The sequence below is a fragment of the Artemia sp. Qi Xiang Cuo genome, chromosome 18, assembly GCF_049724085.1.
Source record: "Artemia sp. Qi Xiang Cuo chromosome 18, ASM4972408v1, whole genome shotgun sequence".
NCBI classification, from domain to species: domain Eukaryota; kingdom Metazoa; phylum Arthropoda; class Branchiopoda; order Anostraca; family Artemiidae; genus Artemia; species Artemia sp. Qi Xiang Cuo.
Genome location: NC_142811.1, coordinates 14,078,856 through 14,106,612, shown reverse-complemented (window position 1 = coordinate 14,106,612; position 27,757 = coordinate 14,078,856). Strand labels below are relative to the sequence as shown.

Genomic DNA, 27,757 nt, shown 5'->3' with positions numbered 1-27,757 from the left:
TGGATAATTCTATAAACTGTGACAAAAACAGTTTGTCCCAATTCTTTTAAACTTTGTTATGCCTCATTATGCTTTTATAAAATAAGTAAATTAGATATGTAAGACAAAATTGACTGGACATGATAGATGGAAAACGAATAAAAAAAACATCGAAGGAAAAAAAAACAACGGGGTAAATTTAGGATCGGTGAAACGTGGTGGAGAAAGAGAGACACATTTTTCTGCAAGAATTGAAGGGATTCTTTCACCTTCCTTTGTCTCATTTCAGAAGATTGTACATCAGTAGTCGTGGTAAGCTTTATTAGGGTAACGTACTGTTTTCCCCTGTCTTTTGAACGGGAATTCCGTATGATTCCAGATGCACCTGTGTTTGCCACGTGCACATTTCCCCCACAAATTTAAGAAAAGAATTCATTTCTGTTTAGAGAACAAATAGGATCTTAATTATTTCCAATGTTTGTGGTCAGCTGTAAGAATAAGGGAACGTTCCTTCTCTGGTTCAAAGCACAAAAATGTATTTATATTATTGGTGTTGGAATAGCTGAAGTAGCTGTGGAAAGTTGTTTTGTCGATTCTAACAGCGTTGACACACAAGTTCAGATAGTTTTAGTGAATAGTAGGAGCTAAAACATGCATTTCCACAAAACAATGTGTTACCTCTTTGTTCTAGGAAGGGGTGTAGCTCCCCTGAAAATATTCTAATGGATGTTTAACCGAAAATATGTTATCATGGAGGTAAGCATAAGTAGTCCTGAATCTTTGGATAAATAGTTTCGGGTTCTCCTCTTTTTGGTTTCTTTATTCTGAATGACGGGCATGAGGGGGGGGGCAGTCGCCCTCTGATCGCTTTTGACTATTAATAATGGCACTTGCCCTCTCCATTCCCAATTGAATGAGTCCTTTTTGAAGTTTCTACGACAACATTTTAAAGCCCTCAAATTTGAAGATTGCCCGATGCTCCTGCCAGATGAACTCCTGGGTATTGGTTCTGCTGTATTTCTTCTGGCCATAATTTATATTCTCTTTTTTTTAAACATGGAGCTTATTTGGGACATTCTGTATTATCATTCCTTCCATTTAAACCAACTTCCAGCATCATACGGCGCTGAACAAAAATGCCCAAAAAAGCAACCTCGTTCATTTTGCGCCTGAAAATCACCAAGAGCGTAGCCCAGCTCAGACTAACACAACTTAGTTTCAGGAAGACCAAATTTCCTGAATAGTTTTAACGAATGACCTGTATAGCGAAAAAAAAAAAAAAAAAAAAAAAAAAAAAAATGGACGAAAAGGAGAATGAGTTTTTAAAAGCGTGTCGTTCTTTTGCGGTCTAGTGCTGCAACGAGCATCTTCAATTTGAACTAGTAGGCTAGTGATGACTCAATCTATGCGCTAAGGAGCCATATTATCTGTATAAGCGAGTCTTTTCATGAGCTAATTGAATAGTTGCTGTATAATATACCTTTATTTTACATCTTTCACTGCTTATTATGAAAAAATCAAATGAGCTTCCTTATAACGGGTTTGCTATTTGTGTATATTTATTTTCTGTTTTTTTTTTGTTGTTGTTGTATGTACGCCTTGAATGGTAGAATTCCAGATTTTATTTCCAAACTAAATCGGTAAATACCGTAAGCTGAGGGGCTGACAGCTCCCCTCACATTTAGAGAGCCTGGATCAAACAATTCATAGTAACGAACAGTAAGTAAAGCGCGACCATTATTTCTTGAAATTAATTAAAAAAAACTTTCCGAAAAATAAGTTTTTCAAAGAAAAGTAAAGGCCATTATAAACTTAAGCTCAGCAGATACAAATATCTTTTAAAATTCAAACTCAGAACGACCAGAAATTACTATTAAAGAATAAATGAAACCCTAAACGAACAGAAATTAAATAAACAATCATAGCAAAAACATACAACAAGTAATAATATAAATGAATAAATAGATCCTAAAGCGAGTAATGCTTATAGTGAATATGAATATCAAGCTTAAAACGAAAAAACATTTTCCTATTGAATTATAAATGAAACTTAAAACGAACAGAAATTAAATAAACAATCCATGCAAAGAAACATACAATAGATATTAATGAAAATTAATAAATAAATCTTTAAACGAGCGAAACTTAAATTAAATATGCAAATCAAGCTTGAAATCGAACAAAAATCACCACAAACAAGAATTTGGGTATAACCTCCTTCTCTCACTGTAAAAGTCTAAAACCTATTGCGTCATTGGCGCTTCGCTGAAAACCAATTTTATGACAAATATTTTCTTTTGTACTTAATATTGAAAATAAACATTAAAATTATAGTAACATTTTGAACTGATGAGCTTTCAGCAATTAATATCATTATACATCAAATATTTAGTTTAATTTATTTGCTCTTTTAAAGTTGTTAAAGACGAATATAGTTTCACTACGAACAAATGTTTGGATATTGCCTCCTTTCCTAACTAAATAAAAACCAAAAGCCTACTGCGTCATTGGCGCTTAACTGAAAACGGATTATATTACAAATATTTTCTTTTCCAGTTCTTACAGCATTGAAAATAAAAATACTATTACAGTGAAATAAATTCTTGAACTGACGGGTCTTTCAACAACTAATATCATTATACACCAAATATTCAATTTGATGTTGTTTATATTTTCCAAGACTGTTAAAGACACATATAGTTTCAGTAAGGCGCCAATGACGCAGTAGGTTTTAGACTTTTACAGTGAGAGAAGGAGTTCATACCCAAACTCTTGTTTGTAGTGATTTTTGTTCGTTTCAAGCTTGATTTGCATATTCAATTTATGTTTCCCTCGTTTTAAGATTTATTTATTAATTTACATTAATATCTATTGTATGTTTGTTTGCATTGATTGTTTATTTAATTTCTGTTCGTTTTAAGTTTCATTTATACTTCAAAAGGAAAATTTATTTTTCGTTTTAAGCTTTGTTTTAAGCTTGATTTTGATATTCAATCCAAGCATTACTCGCTTTAAGATCTATTTATTCATTTGTATTATTACTTGTTGTATGTTTTTGCTATGTTTTGCTTACCCTCCAATATCATTTGACGCTTCAAAAGTGAACTATAAATTTCAATTTCCAATCAAATGAGCCCTCTCTGAAGTTTATACGAGCATTCCTTCCATAAGAAACATATATGCCCCCAGGGTATAACTTATAACCCTTGCCCCTGAAGACTGTAGGGGGAGTGTCCTGCTCAAACATATAATTTCCAGAACTTTCAACTACGTTGAGCAAAATGGCTATATCAAAATTTTTATTGGATGTGTTTGGGGAAATGATGGGCGTGAAAGGGGTGTCAGTTGCCTTAGAATCACTTTCGACTATTAAAAACTGAACTATCCATTTAAATTTCCAATCAAATGAGCCCTTTTTCGAGTTTCTACGGCAACGCTTTATATATAAAACCTTATATGCCCCCAGAGCAAAACTTACAACCCTTGCCCTGAGGGCTGTGGGGAGCTGTCATCCTCAAAGACCTAATTTCCAGAACTTGAAACTACGTTTAATAAAATGGCTATCAGAAAATTTTGATTGGATGTGTTTGGAGAAAAGGTTGGCGTAAGAGGGGGGCTATTTGCCTTCCAATAACTTTCGACTATTAAAAAGGGCACTAGCCCTTTGAATTTCCTATCGAATGAGCCTTTTTTGAAGTTTGTACGACAACGCCTTCTATAAAAACCTTATATTCCCCTAGGGCATAAACTTAAAACCCTTGCCCTGAGGGCTGTGGGGGAGTGTCCTCCTCAAAAACATATTTTCTATCTGGAAATCAACTACGCTGAAAAAAATGGCTATCTCAAAATTTTGATTGGATGTGTTTGGGAGAATGATGGGTGTTGGGGGGCTATTTGCCCTCCAATCACTTTTGACTATTAAAAAGGGAACAAGAATTCTTGATTTCCAATCAAATGAGCCCCTTTTGAAGTTTCTACGACGACCCCTTCCATATGAAGTGCCTCTGGGACAAAAAATAATAATAAATAAATAATAATAATAAAACATTAGAGCCGTATGGCCTTTACTGTAGGCAACGCTACAGCGTTGCCTCTGACCGAAGCTCTGGAATTCTAAATTTCAGCCACAATACACACACAAAAATAATCTGAATTTTATACCGATTCTAAATATGATTAAATTAAAAAATATTTTTTTTTCAACTGAAAGTAAGGAGCAACATTAAAACATAAAATTAACAGAAATTATTACGTATGTGAGGGGGTTGCTCCCTCCTCGGTACTTCGCTCTTTACACTAAAGTTTGACTTTTTGTTCCAGTTTTTTAAGAATAGCTATTAGAATAATAAGCCTTTTTTTAAAGTTCTAAAGAAAACTTTTGTCCGGGGGCGGGCCTTGTAAGTTATGCCCTGGGGGCAAATATGGTTCTTATAGAAGGGATGCTCGTACAAACTTCAGAGAGGGCTCATTTGATTGTAAATTCAAAGTTCTAGTTCACTTTTTTAGAGTCAAAGAGATCGGAAGGCAACTAGGCCCCCCCCCCTCACGCCCTTTTCCCCCAAATGCATCAGATAAAAACTTTGAGATTATCATTTTGTTAAGAATAGTTTAAAAGTCAGATAACAAAACTCCGATGTCGACACCCCCCCAGGGCCCGGGGGCAGGCGTTGTAAGCTATGCCCTTGGGGCATATAAGGTTCTTATGGGAGGGTGCTGGTATAAACTTCAAAGAGGGCTCATTTGATTGGAAATTGAAAGTTCACTTCACTTTTATAAGTCAAAAGTCATCGGAGAGCAGCTACCCCCCCCCCCCCGCTATTTTACCGCAAATGCATCTGATAAAAATTCTGAGATGGACATTTTGTTAAAAATAGTTCTAAGTTCAGATGACATAACTGATGTCGAAACAACCGCCCAGGGCCCCGGAAGCAGGCGTTGTACGTTATGCCCCGGGGGCATATAAGGTTCTTATGGAAGGGATGCTAGTATAAACTTCAGAGAGGGCTCATTTGATTGGAAACTGAAAGTTCTAGTTCACTTTTTAAGAGTAAAAAGTGATTGGAGAGAAGCTAGACCTCCCACGCCCTTTTTTCCTCAAATATATCTTATAAAAATTTGGTTAAATAATAGTTCAAAGATGATATAAAAAAAACTCTGGGGTCGACATATCCCTCCAGGGCCTGGGGGCAGGCGTTGTAAGTTATGTAAGTTATATCCCACCTGTAGAAAATTTGCACCCTCACCCGAACAATGTATGCATATTTCCCACTAGCAATAACTACACGTAAACAATGGACAAACTTTATAACTTAAAGACCCTTCCCCAGGGGCTCGGGGGGTGCTGGGTAGGAAACCTCCAAAGGCATATTTATTCGGCCTTTCAACTATGCTGAACAAAATGGCTATCTCAAAATTTTGATCGGACGATTTTGAGAAAAAAAGGCCGTGGGAGGGAGCCTAATTGCCTTCAAATTTTTTTGGTCTTTTAAAAGGGCACTAGAACTTTTAATTTCCGTTCGAACGAGCCCTTTTCCTATATTCTAGGACCATTGAGTCGATACGATCACCCCTGGAAAAAAAATAAATAAATAAAGACGCATCCGTGATCTTTCTAATGACAAAAAATACAAAATACCTCATTTTTGCAGATAGGAGCTTGGAACCTCTACATGAAGGTTCTCTGATATGCTGAATCTGATGGTGTGATTTTCATTAAGATTCTATGACTTTTAGGGGTATTTTTACCTTTTTTCGAAAATCAGGCAAATTTTCTCAGGCTGGTAACCTTTGATGAATAAAACGAAACTTAATCAAACTTAAATATTTGGAATCAGCATAAAAATCATTTTCTTTCGATATATCTACCGGTGTCAGTTTGTCAGAGATTCGGTCACTATTGTGCCGGGTCCTTACTTACAGTTCGCCACCACGAACTGTTTGAAAAAGCAAAATTCCACATTTTTGTATATAGGAGCTTGAAACCTCTACTGTAAGATTCTCCTATATACTGTATCTGATGATGTAATTTGCATTAAGATCACTTGATTTTTTGGGGGTATTTCCCCCCTTTTTGGAAAATTGGGCAAATTTTCTTTGGCTCTTAACTTTTGATGGGTATCATTAAACTTGATGAATTTTTGTATATTTCCAATCAGCATCAAAATTCGATTCTTTTTGTGTATCTACTGTTATCACTGCTCTGTTTCTTAGAGTTTTGATTAATATTGAGCCGCATCGTTCCTTACTTACAGTTCGTTACCACGAACTGTTTGAAAAATGCCGGATGGAAGGTGGGTAATAAGTTTTAGGTTTTTACACACAAGGTTATTTGGATATGAAAATATGTGTAATCTCAGCGAAAAGGGGTTAACTATCTCCAGAAAGGGATGTGATCCTGAAGAAAATTATGCCATGAAATTCAACTCATTTTAAAAATATTTCCTTTTGATTATGTCTCTTTTAGCCTTGCAGCGAAAGTACCTTATTTCACTAATTTTGATTTAAAAACAGCTTCATAGGAAGCGGAATGCCTAAGCATAAATTAGTTAGAATAGATTCTCGCTTTTCAAGCATGCTTTTGAAGTATTGACTTTGATCTTTTTTGTAGTGCCTTCTCAGTGTATGATCTCAGCAACGAAGAACTTTGCGCCTTTTGTTAGCCTACATCTTCATATTCAGAGGCAAATCGAATCTCGTCTTAATTATTTACGTTCTTTTATTTATGTTCTATATCCCTTCCAGGAATTGAATATATATTCTATTTTAGGGAGGGGAGATGGAATAGGAGGGGAGATGACCATCCTAGTTTCCGAGAAATGATAGACAAAGCTTTTAAAAAAGATGTTTTGTTAAAAAATAATGATAAGCTATCAGATCTTGGAAAGTGTCATTTGCTCCTTGATATGCCTGAAAAAATATACTTGGAATAAAAAGAAGAGTGGGCTAGGTTCAAATTTTGAGAGTATCTAACATATTTTTAGAGTCGTCAGCTATGGAAAAAAGATTTATATGAAAGACAATAACTTATTTTTTGGATCATACTCTCTGTAACTGCTCTGTAGTATGTGTGGTATTTTCAAGTCACTGGTTTGTAGTATGTACTGTTCTGTAGTATGTTGTATGTTCTGTAGTATGTATTGTTCTGTAGTATGTATGGTATTTTCAAGTCACTGGTTTTCTGCATATTTAATTAGCTAGGAAACTTACGCTGCAATGTCGTACTGGTACTGGTCTGTGATGCCTAAGGTTAGTCTGATATTTTGTTGCAGGAACGTAGCCAGAAGGGGGCGGGTTGGACCCCCATCCCACCATTAACAAGGAAGCCACAATTATAGCTAAAGATTGTACGATGCAGAATTAAGCGTGGGTGTCTTGTAAATATGCCTGTCCATGGGAGTGAATGAAAGGCGGCATTCCCAATAAGGATTTTCTAAACGACCCGTCCCATATGGAGATTTTTTGAAACATTGTTAAAAATGCATGATAATTACAAGATTCAACCCTAAAAATACACTATTTCAAGCTTAGGATAATCCAAGAAGAATGGTAAAGAAGTAGCTTATCTAGGCAAAAAAAAAAAAAAAAAAAAAAAAAAAAAAAAACTGCATCCTTATAGATATTCTCAATTCCACAAATTTCTTTTTACATTCGATTTTATTACCAACTGAATTTGAATTTACCAAACCGATAAATACTGGCACGAATTGAATTAGAAAAATAAAAGAAAGAATAAAGAATAGAATAACAGAATAAAAGAAATATTTAGTGATTCAGACACGAGTGACTCAAAGTGATTTCAAGCTGTTCCAGTGTGATATTAGTAATTTTAGTGATTTAGTCATTCAATATAATTCATAGCAAGAGGGATGGCTTAAATGGCTAATAGATCTCTTACTCTCTTGGATCACAAGTCTTCATAACAGTAAAGTTTCCCAGATAACGAATTTATTACAAGCGAGTGAGGATTTTATTAGACTTGTTTGGACTCGTACTCATACTCAACGTTGTCATATTCAATTTTATTTCATCTTTTTAACCTTCTGACTTTTTTTTTAATTGTTTTATCAGTATTTTTCGTTCGTCTATCGTTTTGTCTTATAGCCTGTTCAGCCGCATGGGGAAACGATCAAAAACCATGGGGTTTTTCCCATAGTACCGTCAGTTTTGGGGCTAGAAATTTTTTCTAGTTTCCCTATGGTACCGATCGGTTTTTTGTGTGTCGTCGAGCAAAAATGAGCAAGTATTTTTGAAAGTGGGATACATGTTAACTGTTAAGCACGCGAAAGTTCGAGACTTGTTGAATTCGGCCCGTCAGAATTTGTAATAGATTAATTTTGCTTAATGAATCTTGATTTATACCTAAGCATTTGTTATAAACCTAATGAGGCATATGTATTTATAGGTGGATTTATCTAAGATAAAAATATACTATATGGAGTACGATGGAGGTTTTCCTTTTTGTTCAAAAGTTGATAGTGACATTAAAGAAGCAATACGACGAGCGATTGGACATTTTCGATGTGCCTATAATATCAAGGCTTCAAGAGTAAGTTTGCTCTTCATAATTGTAGATAAAAATTTTAGTTAAATATCATCAATGAACGATTAATTTTCGCATAAATTTATTCCAAAATATTGTAAAGTTTAGGAAAGGATGAATATTTTTCTTTTTAGATTTTTTGTAGGATTGGTTTATAATATGTTTATGTATATTTTCTTAAAGATTATACATAGTATATTATCTTAGTATATTATTAAATAAAAAAACAGGTTTTTTAACTGAAGGTAAGGAACGACGTTAAAACTTAACACGAACAGAAATTATTTCGTATATGAAAGGGGCTGTCCCCTCCTCAACGCCTCGCTCATTACGCTAAAGTTTTTTATTGTTTAAAAAATATAGAGTTGTGAGAAAGTCAAACCGTACTTCTTAGAAAATCTCACCGTACATGAATCATTAAAACAAAATTTGCATATTAATTTTACTTTTATTTGGTTAAATGGCTTTCTCGAAACTTGTTTAATTTTATTTACTAACGTTTTTATTAGTGATAAATATACGTAACTTTCGAATTGACTAACGTAACGAACTTCTATATTCATAGATTTTTAATACGTATATTAGGGGTTTCGCTCCCTAGTCAATACCTTGCTCTTTAAGCTAAAGTTCAAATTTTGTTATAATTCTTTAAAAATGGCCTCTTAATCACAAAGGCCGTTAATTAGAATAAATAGCTTATATGAAAGTACTAAAAAATCATTGGCTTAAAGAGCGAGGTATTGACTAGGGGGTGAACCTAATCATATACGTAATATTTTCTGTTCGTTTTGAGTTTTGATGTTGCTCCTTGCTTTCAGTTGAAAAACTTTTTTTTTTAATTTAATTTCTGATCTTTTTCTTTAATAATCCGGCTGGGAAAACCGGCGCTCCCTCCATAGTAATGTCCCTTCCCCCATGAAAACTTCCTTCGTGGAAAGATCCTCCCATATAACCCCCCTCCCCCACCCCACCCCACCCTCCCCCCACCTACCAGAAAATATCTCCCCTGAAAACGTCTGTATACTTCCCAGTAACCAATACTATATGTTAACCACTGTATACATAATTAGCAGTAAGTTTACCGCAGATGATTTCTGGCTCTTCATTCTCGGTGCGAACAAATTGATAAAACTATTAAAACTGAAATATAAATGCGAAGCGCCAAATATCATAATCAAATGTCATCGCGTTATGGCATTACTCAAATAGAACTTATTTTTAACTTGATTATCGTTGTAAATTCATTCTTTGTCTTTCTTTCCATTCTTAAACCAATGTTATATTTACCTTTTGCATTATTACAGCCCACTATATATACATTTATATAAAAGTATATGCAGTGTTACCAATTATTACCAAGTGTTACCAAGTGTTGCCATACCAATTATTCTCCTTTCCCTTTTTATTCTTTAATAATAATTTCTGGTCGTTTTGAGTTTGAGTTATTGTAGACTTCTATTTCTACTGATCTTAAGTTTAATATTGCCTTTACTTTTCTTTAAAAAAAAACTTTCTTTTGCGTAAAGTTTTCGTAGTATATATATATATATATATATATATATATATATATATATATATATATATATATATATATATATATATATATATATATATATATATATATATATATATATATATATATATATATATATATATATATATATATATATATATATATATATATATATATATATACCATCAGCGGTCCAATTACCCTGGAACACGTATTTTGGCAGAAACTTTCTCAAAATGCCTTTGAAACCAACTTGAGACTTCGAAACCTACTTTTAATTTCTAAAAACATCTAATAATAACATTGCACTACTAATTACCGATTTTCATGTATGTATTGGAATAAATTAATTTAAAATTAGTTTCTTTAAAATTTAGTGTTCCAACGTTGGAGCCAAGTTTCGCGTTCAAGAGAAATCTGACTTGTCTACCCGTGAAAAGATCTAATGTCGCTTATGTTTATACGTTCTCTGGAGCACTCGCACCTCGGTCCGGGTTTTTATAATAGGTGAGATAGGGAAAGATCATACTGCCTATCATATATACAGTGATGTTAACATTGGGTAAAGTTCATAACTTTCAGCCCTCCCCCCGGGGACTTTGGGGGATTAAGTTATCCTGAAAGACATAGTTATCATATTTTTGACCATGCTGAGCAAAATGGCTGTCTCAAAATTTTGATCGGATGACTTTGGAAAAAAAATGAGCGTGGGAGGGGGCCTAGTTGCCCTCCATTTTTTTGGTCACTTAAAAAGGGCACTAGAATCAATTTCCGTTCCAATGAGCCCTCCCACGATATTCTAGGATCATTGGGTCGATAAGATCACCCCTGAAAAAAAAAAAAAAAAAAAAAAAAAAACGCATCCGTGATCTTTCTTCTGGCCAAAAATGTAAAAGTCCACATTTTTGCAGATAGGAGTTTCGAATCTCTACAGTAGGGTTCTCTGATACGCTGAATATGATGGTGTGATTTTCATTAAGGTTCTATAACTTTTAGGGGGTCTTTCCTCCTTTTTTCTAAAATCAGCCAAATTCTCTCAGGTATCAAAATCTATTGGTATCAAAATTCCGTTTTTTAGAGTTTCGGTTAGGTCGACGGTTAGGTCGATGTCAGGGGTTATGGTCGACGGGAGTGACTCAAGTACAGGACCAAGACTTTCTTCTAGTGACTGCAGGAAAGTGGTGCGTGTCGTTTGTTCTTTCAGTTTATCGGTGCGGAATCTTGGGATCTTATTTTTCTTTACAGGAAGGGTTTTGAGTCGGAGTTTTGCCAATGTGCTCATTACAAGGACATGATCTGAATCGAAGTCTTCTCCATGCAAGGCGGTGGTATTTGTGACAGATGACTTCCACCGTTTTGAGATGAGGACATAATCGGTCAGATTTGTCGTCTTTCCATCTAGGGATATCCAAATTGCCTTTCTTCTTTTTCTATGTTTGAACATTGAGTTCGTAACAAAGAGATCATAATCTCTGCAGAACTCAAGTAGACGCTCGCCACATGCGTTTCGCCTCCCAAGACCGAATAAGCCTAAGACATCACTGTCAGGCTTTGTGGCTTCTCCGTCGATAGCATTGAAGTCACCCATTGCTACGAGGATATCTTTCTTTGGGACTTCATCAGTTAGAGACTGAAGTTGATGATAGAAGGTGTCAACTTCTTCGTCAGCTCTTGAAGAGTTGGGGGCGTACACTTGGATGACGGTGATGTTTTGTACTTTCGCTCGCAGCCGAATCATCATAAGGCGCTCTGAGACTAACTTTGTGGCTATGAGTACGCGCTTCGCTTTGTGTGTCAAGAGAAAGCCAACGCCTTGTCGGTGTTTGCCATCAGATCTACCAGAGTACGAAAGTATGATGTCGCCGCATCGCTGCTCTCCTGAACAAGGCAAGTGAGTTTCCGAGAGGCCAATAACGTCCCATCTGTACCTCTCGAGCTCATTGAAAATTAGCCTCTAGTTTCCCAGTCTTTGCCAAAGTTCACACATTCAAAGTCCCCAGGTAGAACGGGGCTTTCTGGGTTAGGGGTTTCTCCTGGTAAAATGCCATCATCCTCAATGGGATTCGTCATCAACTGCCGAGTTCGCATATCTTCGTCTGAAGTCGTCAGATCGTCGGCTCCCCCGTACGCGGTAACAATATCATTCGCTATTATATCTTGCCTTCCGTCGGTTACCCCGGACGCGGTAGCGCGGTTTCGTGTCTTTGTTTTCAAGTGATCCATAACATTTAAAAGAAGAAGGTTTCATGGCTATTGTTGGTCAGCGGCAAGCCACTCCTCTCTGTCCTTTTCAGGTGGCCGATTTCCTCCATCTTGAGAGTACACCGCCCTCAAAGCTCGCTGACTATTTATCCATAGCTGGGACTAGGGTTTGACTCTGTCGGGACATGTCCACGCGCCGGTGGGCCCAGCACAGAACCATAAAAGTGGCCTTATCTCCTTAATTGTGTTTCGCCCCACAGTTGGGGGTCCCAGTTATGTTTAAGAACCCCTAGGAACTGGGTTCCCCCTTTGTCTGCGCCTTCTTATTGGTTATTCGAAGGAATCCCCCATATCTGGAGGACTTTCCCCTATCCGCCACCTGGGGAAGCGCCTCTGCTGCCTGGGGGCGGCACTCACTGAGAAGGTAACTCAGTGTACTCAGGTTATCAGTGGTGTATCAGGTTATATATATATATATATATATATATATATATATATATATATATATATATATATATATATATATATATATATATATATATATATATATATATATATATATATATATATATATATATATATATATATATATATATATATATATATACTATATATATATATATACTCTCTTTATATGTGAGTAATAATTGTGTATTTATATATTTATATATTCAATTTCTCGAAAATGGCACCATATTTTTTCGGGAAAATCTATGGATTTTTTCGCATAAAAAAATGATCTAGATAGGTCAGAAGTCTGAGGAAAATCGTTAAGAGCCTGAATTTTTTTTTTGCAAATGACTTCATGTACTATGTTGTCACATCATATAAGCATTTCTTATGACATAGTCATAAGAAATGGGCAATTTCAATTTCTAATCAAATGAGCCCCTTTTGAAATTTCTACAACAACTTTCTATATAAACCTTATATACCCCCAGGGCACGAATTACAACCCTTGCACTGAAAGCTCTGATGGGGTTTTTATCCTAAAAAGCCTAATTTCCAGAACTTTCGACTACGTTGAACAAAATGGATACCTCAAAATTTTGATTGGATGTGTTTGGGGAAATAGTAGGCGTGAAAGGGAGGTGAGTTGCCCATTTCAAAAAAAACCATATATGCCCCCAGGGAATAACTTATAAACATTGCCCTGAAGACTACTGGGAGAGTGTCCTGCTCGAAGGTACAATTTCCTGAACCTTAAACTTCGTGGAACAAAATGGTTATCAAGAAATTTTGTTCGGATATGTTTGGGGAAATGGTGGGCGTGGAAGGGGTGTTTTTTGCCTTCCGATCACTTTCGACTATTAAAAAGGGCACTAGCCATTTCACTTTCCAATCGAATGAGTCATTTTTGAAGTTTCTACGACGACGCGTTCAGTAAAAGCCTTATTTGCCCCCAGAGAATAACTTACAACCCTTGCCCTGAGGGCTGTGGGGCAGTATCCTCCTCAAAAGCATAATTTCTATCTGGAAATCCAGAACACTGAATAAAATGGATATCTAAAAATTTTGATTGGATGTGCTTGAGGAAAAGGTGGGCGAGAGAGGGGTGCTAGTTGCCCTCAAATCACTTTCGACTATTAAAAAGGGCACTAGACCTTTGAATTTCAAATTGAATGAGCTCTTTTTCAAGTTTCTACTATAAAGATTTCAATAAAAACTTATATGCCCCCAGGGCATAACTTATAAACCTTGCTCTGAAGATTGTGGGGGAGTGTCCTGCTCAAAGGTATAATTGCCTGAACTTTAACTGCGTGGAACAAAATGGGTATCTCAAAATTTTGATTGGATGTGTTTGGGAAAATGGTGGGCATGGAAGGGGTGTTAGTTACCTTCCAATTACTTTCGACTATCAAAAAGGGCACAAGCCATTTCAATTTCTAATTAAATGAGCCCTTTTTGAACTTTCTACTACAACGCGTTCTATAAAAACTTTATAAGCCCCCAGGGCATAACTTACAACGCTTGTCCTGAGGGCTGTGAAGAGGTTGTCATCCTCAAAGACCTAATTTCCAGAACTTAAAACTACGTTGAACGAAATGGCTATCTCAAAATTTTGATTCGATATGTTCAGGGGAATGAAGGGCGGGGGGGGGGGGGCTAGTTGCCATCCAATCACTTTCGACTATTAAAAAGGGTACTAGCCCTTCTATTTCCAATCGAATGAGTATTTTTTGAAGTTTCTACGACAACGCCTTCTATAAAAGCCTTATATGCCCCCAGGGCATAACTTAAAACCCTTGCCCTGAGGGTTGTGGGGGAGTTTCCTCCTAAAAAACATATTTTCTATCTGGAAATCAACTACGCTGAACAAAATGGTTATCTCAAAATTTTGATCGGATGTGTTTGGGGGACTGATGGGCGGGGGGGGGGGGCTAGTTGCCCTCCAATCACTTTTGACTATTAAAAAGGGTACTAGCCCTTTGAATTTCCAATCGAATGAGCCTGTTTTGAAGTTTCTACGACAACGCCTTCTATAAAAACCTTATGTGCCCCCCGGGGCATAACTTAAAACCCTTGCCCTGAGGGTTGTGGGGGATTGTCCTCCTAAAAAAAATATTTTATATCTGGAAATCAACCACGCTGAACAACCTTGCTATATCTAAATTTTGTTTGGATGTGTTTGGGGGAATGATGGGCAGGGGGGGGGGCTAGTTGCCCTCCAATCACTTTCGACTATTAAAAAGGGCACTAGCCATTCCAACTTCCAATCGAATGAGCCCTTTTAGAAGTTTCCTTCGATACGAAGTGCCCGGGTGGAGAAAAAACACATTGTGCCCACATCGTTCTTTACTTAGGCAGCGCTAGCGCGCTACCTATTATATAATGGCTGTTGGAAGTCCCAAAAAACGAAATTTTGCAGTTGCAGTTACTATTAATGATGATTCTTTGGAACCAACACCTGAACTAACGTGTCAAAAATGAAAATGAAGAGAAAAGACACAGGTGGTTAGATTATATCCGAAAACGACAATTAGAGCGTGTTAAAAATAAAATGAAGAGCAAAGACACGCGCAGTAGAAGACATACGACAATAAACAAGTGAGGGATTCCAAAATGAAAATGAAGAGCAGGGAGTCAATGAAAATCAACCTCAACAGCAAAAGTCAAAACGATTCGAAATGAATAATGAGAGACATTGTGGTTGGGTTCGAGATTTTGACAGACATCAGGTGATTAATACCTAACATACCTTTATTAAGAAGACAAAGGTTAGGTGATATGTCTTTCATAATCACGCAAGACAAGCCGAGTTGTAACGAAGCAAACGAATTGAAAATGATAGCGATGATGATTGAGTTTTGGATTTTGACATGGATAAGGTCATCAATGCCTATATATATATATATATATATATATATATATATATATATATATATATATATATATATATATATATATATATATATATATGTATATATATATATATAACGCCGGAGTCCGGCTATGCCACCGGGCTCTAGCTCTTGGTACGTGGCAGGTTCCTATATATAGATTGTCACTGTCGCTTGTCTTCTAAATGCAGACAATTTGAGCCTTTTCTGGATGTCATGACGTCCAGATGGACCTTAAATTAGAAGTGGTGCCTTTGTAAAATTATTTTATCTTTTATTGGACCTTTAACTCTTGCTTCGGCTTGTCTTTTGTCATTATGAAAGACATATAGCCGAACCTTTGTTTCTTTCAATTGTTCAGGTGGTGGGACAATATCTTCTTTTTATTCCAATGATTTTTCTAGTCCAGGTTTTTGGTTTTCAAATATGATCTCATAAGAAATGCATATATGATGTAACAACATAGTACTTGGCGTCATTTGCAAAAGAAAGTCATGAAAATAGTTATATAGAAATTAAATGTCTAGAAATAGTTAGCTAGAAATTGAAATAGAATGTCTAAAAAATGAAATAGAATGTCTAGAAAATGAAATTGAATGTCTAAAAAATGAAATTAAAGTCTAGAAAGTGAACTAGAATATCTAGAAAGTGGAATAGAATGTCTAGAATTAGTTAACTAGAAATTGAAATAGAATGTCTATAAATTAAATTGGATGCCTAGAAAAAGTTAGCAAGAAACTGGCAAATTGATCAGATATTGAATCTAGTTATCTAGAAATTGAAATAGAAACAGTTATGTCTATAGTATTAGAAATAGATTGTCTAGAAATAGTTAGTTAGAAATTGAAATAAAATGTCTATAAATGAAACAGAATGTCTAGAAAATGAAATGGACTCTAAAAATAGTTAGCTAGAAATAGTTAACAAGAAACTGAGAAATTGAATGGATATCAAATCTAGTTAGCTAGAAATTGAAATAAAATAGTTAACTAGAAATTGAAGTTAGCTAGAAATAAAATAAAAATATGGAAATAGTTTTCTAGAAGTACCACAGTGATGTTTGTAAGCTTTTGAGTTTTTTAAGATTAAGTACATTAAGAAATAAACACGGTTTGACTTTCTATCATACGACTGCTTCCTCTTTTGGTTTCTTTCTTCTTTTTCTATCGTTTTCGTCTCGCGCTGAAGATGGCGAAGGGACGGAGAAGGAATCCTTTTGCTATTTCTTCTGCTACTTAAACGAGCGTGAAATATTTTAGTTTTTTTCTATTACCCTTTGTTTTGTCACATCATAAACTGACTTATTTACATTTCTATAATGCCATAAAAAGCAAGCCCCGTTCCATTTACATTCCTCCCTTTACATTCCTCCACTTTTTCAAATAAAAACAGAATGACACTTAACGGTTCTTCCATTGGATATAATAATTTATGACTAATGAAAAGATCAAGGGCAAAAAACTATAATAAAATTAATCATAGTCAGACTCTTCCACAGAATCGTCAAGAGATCGGGGACTTAAAACAATAGGCATGTTGCTAAAAACTCAAAATTCGTTTTAGACGGGTGAATTGTACAACTGATATAGATATAGAATCTCTTAATATCTATATCTACCGACATATATATAGACTATCTAGAAATAGAACCTCTTAATATTTATGTCTATATCTATATCATAATATCTATATCTATATCTACCGATATAGACTCTATATAGACATAGAATTTTTTAATATCTATATATATGTCTATACCATAATTCTTCTTCGTATTCTTCATATTTTTCTTCATATTCTTGATATTATGATATAGATATATGATATAGCGATTATAATATAGATACGGAGATATTATGATATAGATATGGAGACATTATATAGACATAGAGATATGATATAGATATAGATATTAAGAGATTCTATATCTATATCAGTTGTACAATTCATCCGTCTAAAACGAATTTTGAGTGTTTAGCAACATGCCTATCGTTTTAAGTCCCCGATCTCTTGACGATTCTGTGGAAGAGTCTGAATATGATTAATTTTATTATAGTTTTTTGCCCTTGATCTTTTCATTAGTCATAAATAATTCTATCCATTGGAAGAACCGTTTAGTGTCATTCTGTTTTTATTAAAAAAAAAAAATGGGAAATGTAAACGGAACGGGGCTTGCTTTTTACGGCATTATATAAATAAGTCAGTTTATGATGTGACAAAACAAGGTTAATAGAAAAAAAAACTGTAATATTTCATGCTCTACCAAGTAGCAGAAGAATTGCTCAAAGGATTCCTTCTCCATCCCTTTGCCATCTTCAGCGCGAGACGAAAACGATAGAAAAGTAAGAAAGAAACCAAAAAAGGAAGCAGTCGTATGCTAGAAAGTCCAACCGTGTGTTTGTTTCTTAATGTACCTAATCATAAATAACTCAATGGCTTACAAACATCACTGTGGTACTTCTAGCTAACTGTTTCCATATTTTTATTTTATTTCTAGCTAACTTCAATTTCTAGTTAACTATTTTATTTCAATTTCTAGCTAACTAGATTTGATATCCATTCAATTTCTCAATTTCTTGTTAATTATTTCTAGCTAACTATTTCTTAACAGTTCATTTCTTTTTCTAGACATTCTATTTCATTTATAGACATTCTATTTCAGTTTCTAACTGACTATTCCTAGACAATCTATTTCTAATACCATAGACATAACTGTTTCTATTTCAATTTCTAGACAACTAGATTTAATATATATTCAAGTGCCATATCCCCCATTTTGTGAATAAATTTTAATTGCATGAAATAATTCCTAATTTAAAGAATTGTTCTTCGATGAATAGGTGTCTTATAAAGACTACTTGAGTGACAGGGCATGGGGATCTATTCATGATAGATTTATTAAAAATTTTGGATAGCATTTTAACCGCACTGATATTAACTCTTCAGCTTTCCCCATCTTACCTTTGTTTTTTGTTTGATGTTTTTTCTTTTTTTGCCTGAATGTCTTTGTCTTATTTGCCATTGCTATTTATGTATTTTTGTTTTCTGCCGTTGCATTTTAGGTTTTTTTTTCTGTTAATAGGTTTTTATGTTCTAAAGATGCCTATAAAGGGAACAATGACGAATGGAAAAGGAATGAAAGGAAAAGGAAATAAAAGGAAAAGAACAATAAAGGTTCAATGACAAAGAAAGAATCAAAATAAAAGAAGTTGGATACTAAAATAAATATGTTCTGCAATATACAGTTAGACTTAGACAGTAGAAGATTATCTTGTCAGATTGTCTTAAGTAGATTAACAGATTATCTAATATTATAATTAAAAGATACAGTTCTTTAAGATACAGCAATAAGATAGAGCAAAAATGCTATGGTGGAAATTTTACCTCTGAACTTAAGTGAAATCATCAACTTTTGTGCTACCCCTCTTCAAACTTATAGTCTATGTTCAGAGGATTTCTGAGTCTATTCTGAGTTTAAAATTTTGAGTTTGGGGATTTCTGAGCTTGAAATTTTGAAAAAAAATTCGTTCGCTCATCATTAGCTCATCATTAAGTTGGAAGATTGATTAAAAAAACCTTGGTTGCCATTCAACGCCACATATTTGCTACTGTTCCGAGGCCACAAAGGACACTTGGGAGGCGAAACTGTAAAGCTTGCTCTGATGGTCAATCGCCACATGAAAAGACAGGGGACCATTATTATTATTCTTTTTAAGTTACAACTATTTGTAACATAGGGGATGATAGTTCTGATCAACCCTGAAAAATTACACTACACTAAAAAGTATGGTGGGGAATGGGTTGTGAAATGCCATAAAGGTTTTTTGTTCGGTCAATATATATATTATACCTGGGGAAGAGGTCATATTAGCTAACAAAAGGTTAACAAATAAAAGCACACCCATCACACGAAAAATAAGTATTTTATATTTTCGGACTTAAACATTCTGGGGCTCCTTGGGCATCCAGAACTTCAGGTTAGATTTTCATCAAAATTGGCTCTTTTTTGTTTGGGGGGGGGGGAGCCCTTTGTCTATAATATACAAATTTACTTGCGCAAATTACCTTTAAATTTAAGACATTTTACATATTTGGAATCATTAAAAATACCAGTTTTTTTTATCAAAATTCTTTTTTATAGAGTTTCGGTTACTATCGGCACGACACGCTCTTTGCTCGCAGTTCGCTACCATGAACCCTTCTGAACAAATATTGATTGCTTTTCAACATGTCCAAGGCCAGGAAATAAGACCCATCTCTGAAAAAGCGCTGGCTTTCGCTAAATCAGATCCCTTAGTCGTCAGAAAATTTGAATACAGAAGATAACATAACAAGCGTCATAGTGACTGCGGATGCAAAAAAAAAGCGAAGACTAATGGTAATACTGCTGAATCTTGAAAACTGTCTCATCTTATTGTTTTACGAGGACAGATCACAAATTCCTCTTATTCTTCGATATTAAGGAATCGGGATAAAACAAAAAGAGACGAGGAAGAAAACATGAAATTTAGTGTGAAAAAATTTGAACTATATTGAGATGATATTATCCATCTTGCAGAAAGGGATTGCGCTTGACTAGCAATAACTAAGCATGAGTTATGTGGGTTTTAAAAAGGGAGAGGAAGAAAAACAGATAAAGAAGAAAAGGGGAAGTAGCATGGCGTGTACCTTCATTGAAACGGACATTATCTTTAAGCTAAATTGTGACAGAAGGTGGAATACAACCAAGTAACATCTTTAAAATAAGATAATGCTTATGGAGCAGATTCTGCTGTCAATATGTGGTTCTGTCCCACTTGTAGGGCTATAACGACAGAAAGGCTGCTAAATGAAAAGAGTCCCTGAATTGGGTGGTAGGAGGTTGTAAAGAAGGATTTGAAAGAAATAGAAACTTCTTGGAAGGGTGTAAAGAGGAAGGCTAGAAATAGATCGTGATGGAGGAGGAGCATGTGTAGCTGTGTTGGTTTTAAGTGACTTGGTGCTGTAGTGAGTTGTTAGTTGTAGTAGTAATAGTTGAGAGACTAAAACTGCCTGATGTGCCAGTAGTTTTTTTTTTGTATTTAATTGCAAAGTTTTTTTGCATTTGTTGAACCCTCTCTTAAAGGAATCAATATCTGTTTGTGATACAGTAGCCCCTCATTATGCTTCCAGATGGTATTGCAGCGCTGACAAGTTTTTTTTTTTAAACAATTCTTTCTGGTACGTCTTTAGGAACCCAGACCGAGTAGTGTCTCTATGTTTTTGTAAGCAGAGGAAGTTCCTCAAAAGGCAGTGCATGTGCTTATAGGAGATAATCTTTGACGTGATTTCAAGCCTTTATAGATAGGAATTTTTCTTTAGAAATGCCACAACCCCCACTGCTGCCCACCTTCTAGACTCTATGGAGGCATTGCAAGGAGATTTTGGGGGCCAAAGCGTAAAGCAAGTAGAAATATTTGGTAACAGTTATTATGTGGAACTTAGTAGAAGGATCAAGCTGGATTGAAGAAAAGTTTTGGATGCAAAGAATCGTTTCCCGCTTTCTAGCACTTGAGGATTGGATCTGATCGAGCTGAACATTTAAAGACATATCGTCTGAGAAATTTGGTCCGAGAGATGAAGTTCATTAACTTTCTTGATGATGAATTCAGGGTGACAGCGAAGTCTCTTCGATTGGGAAATAAGTAGCCACTTTGATTAATTGATAATTTTAGTTGACCATTAAAATGGGGTCAGTTTTAGATCGTTTCTTAATCCTTCCTTTGAAGCTAAATACCTACCAAACCTTTGTGCGTGAGTGGGTAATATTGAGTTTTTTTTATGAAACTGGGCGCCAAAGGGTAGTTCTTAAATATTAAGTATTGACAGGACTTTAGAACCGGTAAAAAATAAAGCAGTTTGAACCATTAATGTGTTTCCAGGTTATACTGCCAGTTTATGTCAGTTTATCTGCCCATGTGTGGGAACTTAAGTGCCTCACTTTTTACTTTAACCTGTGTATGCTTGTATGTATTATTGTTCTTACTTTGAACATAATATGTTCTTGGTTTTATCTCGACGTACAAGGGATCCATCTTAGGTCTGTATAGTTCACTATGCATTGGATAACCGCTAATTTTTAGAAGTGCTACGACACACTTGTTTCCTGTGTATGGGGATGAATCCAGGACTGTAAAACCTTGAAATAGAGATGGTAAAGATCTTGGTGGATCAGCAAGGAAGGTTTCACAAAATTTTTTGGATGTTATCTCGGCTAGAGAATTGGCTAAACCAGGCTTTGCAGAATATCGGGGTTGTTCAGCGTGTGTCATCGCCGTTAAGTTTTGAAAATTGTTATTGAAAAAAGGAATGGTAGCACATTTCAATGATGAGAATCGCCTTTTGGCTATTTTACAGAATTTTTTTTTTATGAAGTTCATTGGAAATTCCAAGAAAATGTTCTTCATGTCTTAGTCAGGATTTTCGAACGACAAGGGTCGTTTTCTTATGCAGTTTACTTGATGTAGGCTTATATATCTTTCACTCCTAGATAGTATCCAACTTTTGCGTGCATTTTGCTTTTCTGTGATCGTCTTTTTGCAATGATATTATTTAATAATCTTGTTTGTTTATTGCTAGTAAAATGTCTTTTCATGCTTGATTGGTTGTGGGGTGTGGGTTGAAGGCTTTCACGGGCTGTAACCATCGTGTGACCATTTACGTCGAATGAACTATATCGGGATGAACTGTAAGTGTCAATAATCAGAATGTTACGGTATTGGTGCAATCATTTTTAACCAACTTTCTTGTAATTTTCGTGAGTGTTTTTTTATTAATTTTTTATTTATTTATTTTTTACAAGACCGATATGTTGGTAAAAACCGGCAAAATTGCACTGCTCTGTGCCGCTATTTCATCGATTATAGTTTTATGCGACTGATCGAAACCATTTTGGGCATATTTCTTCTTCCTCATGTATCATCTCTGGATAAGCAATTTTTTACTCATCTTCAGATAAATAAATAGTTTTTAACAATGGAAATCTATCATAACAATTAATTTTGAAAAGCTTTCAAACTGAAGTGTTACCTTTCCTAATAGAGGCAATAAATAGCCTCTGTTTTGACAACCGCATTGGAACTGCCCTGATACCGAAATATTGACATCTTGTTTTCCCCGATACCGACTTTAATCCAAAATACACCAAACTTATCACGATAATTTTGGAATTATGAGCAGCTTCTTGAGGCCTAAGGATATTGTAAAGGTAGATATAGTGTAAATAGTAGATATAAAAAGTAGATAATGTAAGGGTAGATATAGTATGTATATATATATATATATATATATATATATATATATATATATATATATATATATATATATATATATATATATATATATATATATATATATATATACTGTAACTACCAAAAATTCACTGCAGCACCAAGTCGCCAGAAACCAACATGTTAAATTTCTATAATTTAATAATAATAATAATAAAATTATAATATTGAAATTACAAGAATTTAGTTTGTAACGTATAATTTCTGTTTGATTGACTTAGAATTTGTCAATATACATTTAAGCTTTATCTAAGTAAGTGAGTTAAGCTTTTTAAATGAATTATAACTAATATGTTTGACATTATACCTTTTTTGTTAAGGAAGCCTCTTTGAATTTTAAATAAAGATAAAAGGATGTATCTTCTTATAAGAAAAATTTTCCCATCTTTTTCTAGGAAAGCCTATTTGCATTTAATTTTGAAAGCATAAAAAGGTGTTTTTCAGGGAGTAGCTTCAAGGGAATATGGGACTGGAATTAATTGCCGTAGGGAATTTAGGTTCTCAGAAGCATTTTTGTTTTTAATTAGCCAAAGACAAGACTAGCTTAAAGTCAGTTTTTACAAGTGATTAAAGGTTATTATATTCTTGGAAGTTATTATGTTTTTTTTAGACTTTTGCTGTATGTTCACACTTTTTTTTGGTGTTAATGACTTGACGCAGGAGGGGACTTTGTTTGAAGCAAAGAATTATCGGCAGAAAAGTTCTTGCGGTAGAAATATTTGGAAATTATTTATTTTATCATCTGAATAAGGCTCTTTCCCCTAGCACAGTTTTTGCTTTGATTAATATCGATGATGCAATTACACTGTATAGCAATGCTATTGAAAGGTTTTTGAGAAACTTTATATATATAAAAAAAAATAAAAAAAAATGAAAATCTTTTACCATTGAATCACATTTTTCATCGCCCAGGATAAAGAACTGTGATCAAAGTGACAAATTAAAATTGATTGTTAGTGTTTAAGAGTGTTAAACACAATATTAAAAATAATTGATAAGTTTAATCTCAAGAGTTGTCAGGGCTCATACAAGAGCATGTTTATACAATATCTTACTATTATGCAGTCCGCCTTAATGCTCCGCATTTCAATTTCATCCATTATTAATTATTAATTTCATCCATAGCTCAGGGCTGTGGAGTCGGAAATGTAAGAATCTTTGGAATCGGAGTTTATGGAAACACATAAAGGCTGGAATCGAGCCAAATACTCTTAAATATACTTCTAAAAAGTGGCGAAACTAAAAAAAATTAATAGGCCTACTATTAAAAAAATACAACAAAAAAAATTAATCATAGGTAGCGCGCTAGCGCTGCCTAAGTAAAGAACGATTTGGGCACAATGTGTTTTTTTTTTTCCTCCATACTCGGGCAATTCGTATCGAAGGAGTTGTCGTAGAAACTTCAAAAAGGACTCATTCAATTGGAAATTGGAGTGGCTAGTGCCCTTTTTAATAGTCGAAAGTGATTGGAGGGCAACTTGCCCCCCCCCACGCCCATCATTGCCCCAAACATATCCAATCAAAATTTTGAGATAGCCATTTTGTTCAGCGTATTTGATTTCCAAATAAAAAATATGTTTTTGAGGAGGACACTCCCCCACAACCTTCGGGGCAAGGGTTTTAAGTTATGCCCTGAGGACATATAAGAACGATATTGGCACAATGTACTATTTATAATTTTTTTTTCCTTTAGAGCAGAACACTTCATTTAGAAGGGGCCGTCGTATAAACTTCAAAGAGAGCTCATTCAATTGGAAATTGATAGTTCTAGTGCCTTATTAATAGTCGAAAGTGATTGGAGGGTAACTAGCCCCCCCACGCCCATCATTCCCCCAAACACATCCAGTAAAAATTTGAGATAGCCATTTTGTTCAGCGTAGTTGATTTCCAGATAGATAATATATTTTTGAGGAGGACAGTCCCCCACAACCCTCAGGGCATGGATTATAAGTTATGCCCTGGGGGAATATAAAGGTTTTTATTGAAATCTTTGTCGTAAAAACTTGAAAAAGGGCTCATTCGATTTGAAATTCAAAGGGCTAGTACCTTTTTTAATAGTCAAAAGTGATTTGATGGAAAATAACCACCCTCTCATGCCCACCTTTTCTCAAAAAACATCTAATCAAAATTTTAGACAACCATTTTATTCAACGTAGTTGAAAGTTTTGGAAATTAGGTCTTTAAGGATGACAACCTTTCCCCCACAGCCCTCAGGGCAAGGGTTGTAAGTTATACCCTGGGGGCATATAAAGTTTTTATTGAATGTGATGTCGTAGAAACTTCAAAAGGGCTCATTCAATTGGAAATTGAAAGGGATAGTGCCTTTTTCAATAGTAGAAAGTGATTGGATAGCGACTAACGCCCCTCTCACGCCCACCATTTTCCCAAACACATCGAATTAAAATTTTAGGATGATAGCCCCCTCAGAGCCCTCAGTGCAAGGGTTGTAAGTTATGCCCCTAGGCATATAAAGTTTGTATTGAAATTGCTGTCTTAGAAACTTCAAAAGGGCTCAATCAATTGGAAATTGAATGGGCTAGTGCCTTTTTTAATAGTTGAAAGTGATTGGATAGCTACTAACGCCCCTCTCACGCCCACCATTTTCCAAACACATTTTGTTCAACGCAGTTGAACGTTCTGGAAATTAGGTCTTTTAGGATGATAACCCCCTCAGAGCCCTCAGTGCAAGGGTTGTAAGTTATGCCCTTTGGGGCATATAAGGTTTATATAGAAAGTTGTCGTACAAATCATAGGCAGCACGATCGCGCTGCCTAAGTAAAGAACGGGGGCACTCGAGAACGAGACAAGAAACGGGGACTAAGTAAAGAGGGAGACACTCCCCCACAACCATTAGGGCAAGGGTTTTAAGTTATGCCCTGGGGGCATATAAGAACAATTTATTATTTATTAGTTTTTTCCTTTAGAGCAGGGCACTTCATATCGAAGAAGTTGTCGTAGAAACCTCGAAAAGCGCTCTTTTAATTGGAAATTGGAGTTGCTTGTACCCGTTTTAATACTGGAAAGTGATCGAAAGGCCGTTAACACCTCTTCCACGCGCACCAATTCCGGAAACACAACCAATCATAATTTTGAGATAGCCATTTTGTTCAGCGTAGTTGATTTTCAGATAGAAATCATGTTTTTGAGGACACTCCCCCACTGTCCTTAGGGCAAAGGTATTAAGTTATGCCCTGGGGGCATATAAGGTTTTTAATAGAAGGCGTTGTCGTAGAAACTTTAAAAAAGGCTCATTCGATTGGAAATTCAAAGGGCTAGTGCCCTTTTAATAGTCGAAATTGATTAGAGGGCAACTAAACCGCCTCTCATGCCCACATTTTCCCCAAACGTAGCTAATCAAAACTTTGAGATAGCCAATTTATTCAACGTAATTTTGTGTTCTGGAAATGAGGTTTTTGAGGTTTACACCCCCCCCCCCCCCACAGCCCTCCAATAAATCCAATAAAGATTTTGAGATAAGCATTTTGTTCCACGCAGTTCAAAGTTCAGGAGATTATACTTATGAGCGGAACTCTCCACCTACAGTCTTCAGAACAATGGTTACAAGTCATGCCCTGGTGGCATACAAGGTTTTTATTGGAATCTTTGTCGTAGAAACTTCAAAAAGGCCTCATTTAATTGGAAATTCAAAGGCCTAGTTTCCTTTTTAATAGTCGAAAGTGATTTGAAGACAACTAACCCCCCTCTCACGCCCATCGTTTCTCCAAACACATCCAATCAATATTTTAGATGCCCATTTTATTCAACGCAGTTGAAAGTTTTGAAAATTAGGTCTTTAAGGGTGATAACCCCTCCCCCCCACAGCTCTTTGGGCAAGGGTTGTAAGTTATGCCCTGGGGGCGTATAAGGTTTTTATTGAAAGCGTAGAAACTTCAAAAGGGCTCATTCAATTGGAAATTAAAAGGGCTGGTGCCTTTTTTAATAGTGATTGGATAGCGACTAACGTCCATCTCACGCCCACCATTTTTCCAAACACATCCAATCAAAATTTTGAGATATCCATTTTGCTCAACGTAGTTGAAAGTTCTTGAAATTAGGTCTTTTAGGATGATAACCCCCGCAGAGCCCTTAGTGCAAGGGTTGTAAAATATGCCCTGGGGGCATATAAAGTTTATATAGAAAGTTATTATAGAAATTTCAAAAAGGGCTCATTTGATTGGAAATTGAATTTGCCCTTTTTAATGATCGAAAGTGAGTGGAGAGTAATTAACCCCCCTCTCACACGCACCCTTTTCTCAAAAACATTCAGTTAAAGTTTAGGGATAGTCATTTTGTTCAACGTAGTTGAAAGTTCCGAAAATTATGTATTTGAGGATGACAAACACCCCCAGAGCCCTCAGGACAAAGGTTGTAAGTTCTGCCCTGAGGGCATATAAAGTTTTTATACATAGAGTTGTCTTAAAGCTTCAAAAGGGGCTCATTCAATTCGAAATTGAGAGGGCTATTGCCCTTTTTAATTGTTCAAAGTGATTGGAGGGTAACTAACCCCTCTCTCACGCCCACCATTCCTCCAAACACATCCAATCAAAATTTTCAGATAGCCATTTTGTTCAACGTAGTAGAAAGTTCTGGAAATTAGGTCTTTGAGAATGACATCCCTCGCAGCCCTCAGGGCAAGGGTTGTAAGTTATGCCCTGGGGGCATACAAGATTTTAATTGAAACTTTTGTAGTAGAAACTTCAACAGGGCTCGTTTGATTGGAAATTGAAAGGGCTAGGGCCATTCTTAATAGATGAAAGTGATTGGAAAGCGACTACCACCCCTTTCACGCCCACCATTTCCCCAAACACATCCAACCAAAATTTTGAAATAACCATATTGTTTAACGTAGTTGAAAGTTCTGAAAATTCAGTCTTAG

The 27,757-nt window shown here is 35.4% G+C and overlaps 1 protein-coding gene across 2 annotated transcripts in view; it reads left to right on the top strand.

Annotated features, from left to right (window-relative positions):
- The window catches only part of LOC148941226 (fatty-acid amide hydrolase 2), a 322,168-nt gene that overhangs the window by 221,471 nt on the left and 72,940 nt on the right, over window positions 1-27,757 (top strand). For both annotated transcript variants that reach the window (XM_089104464.1, XM_089104463.1), the window contains exon 6: window positions 8,381-8,524. In XM_089104464.1, coding sequence (XP_088960590.1) covers window positions 8,381-8,524 — 144 coding nt within the window. The remainder of the gene's footprint in view (window positions 1-8,380; window positions 8,525-27,757) is intronic.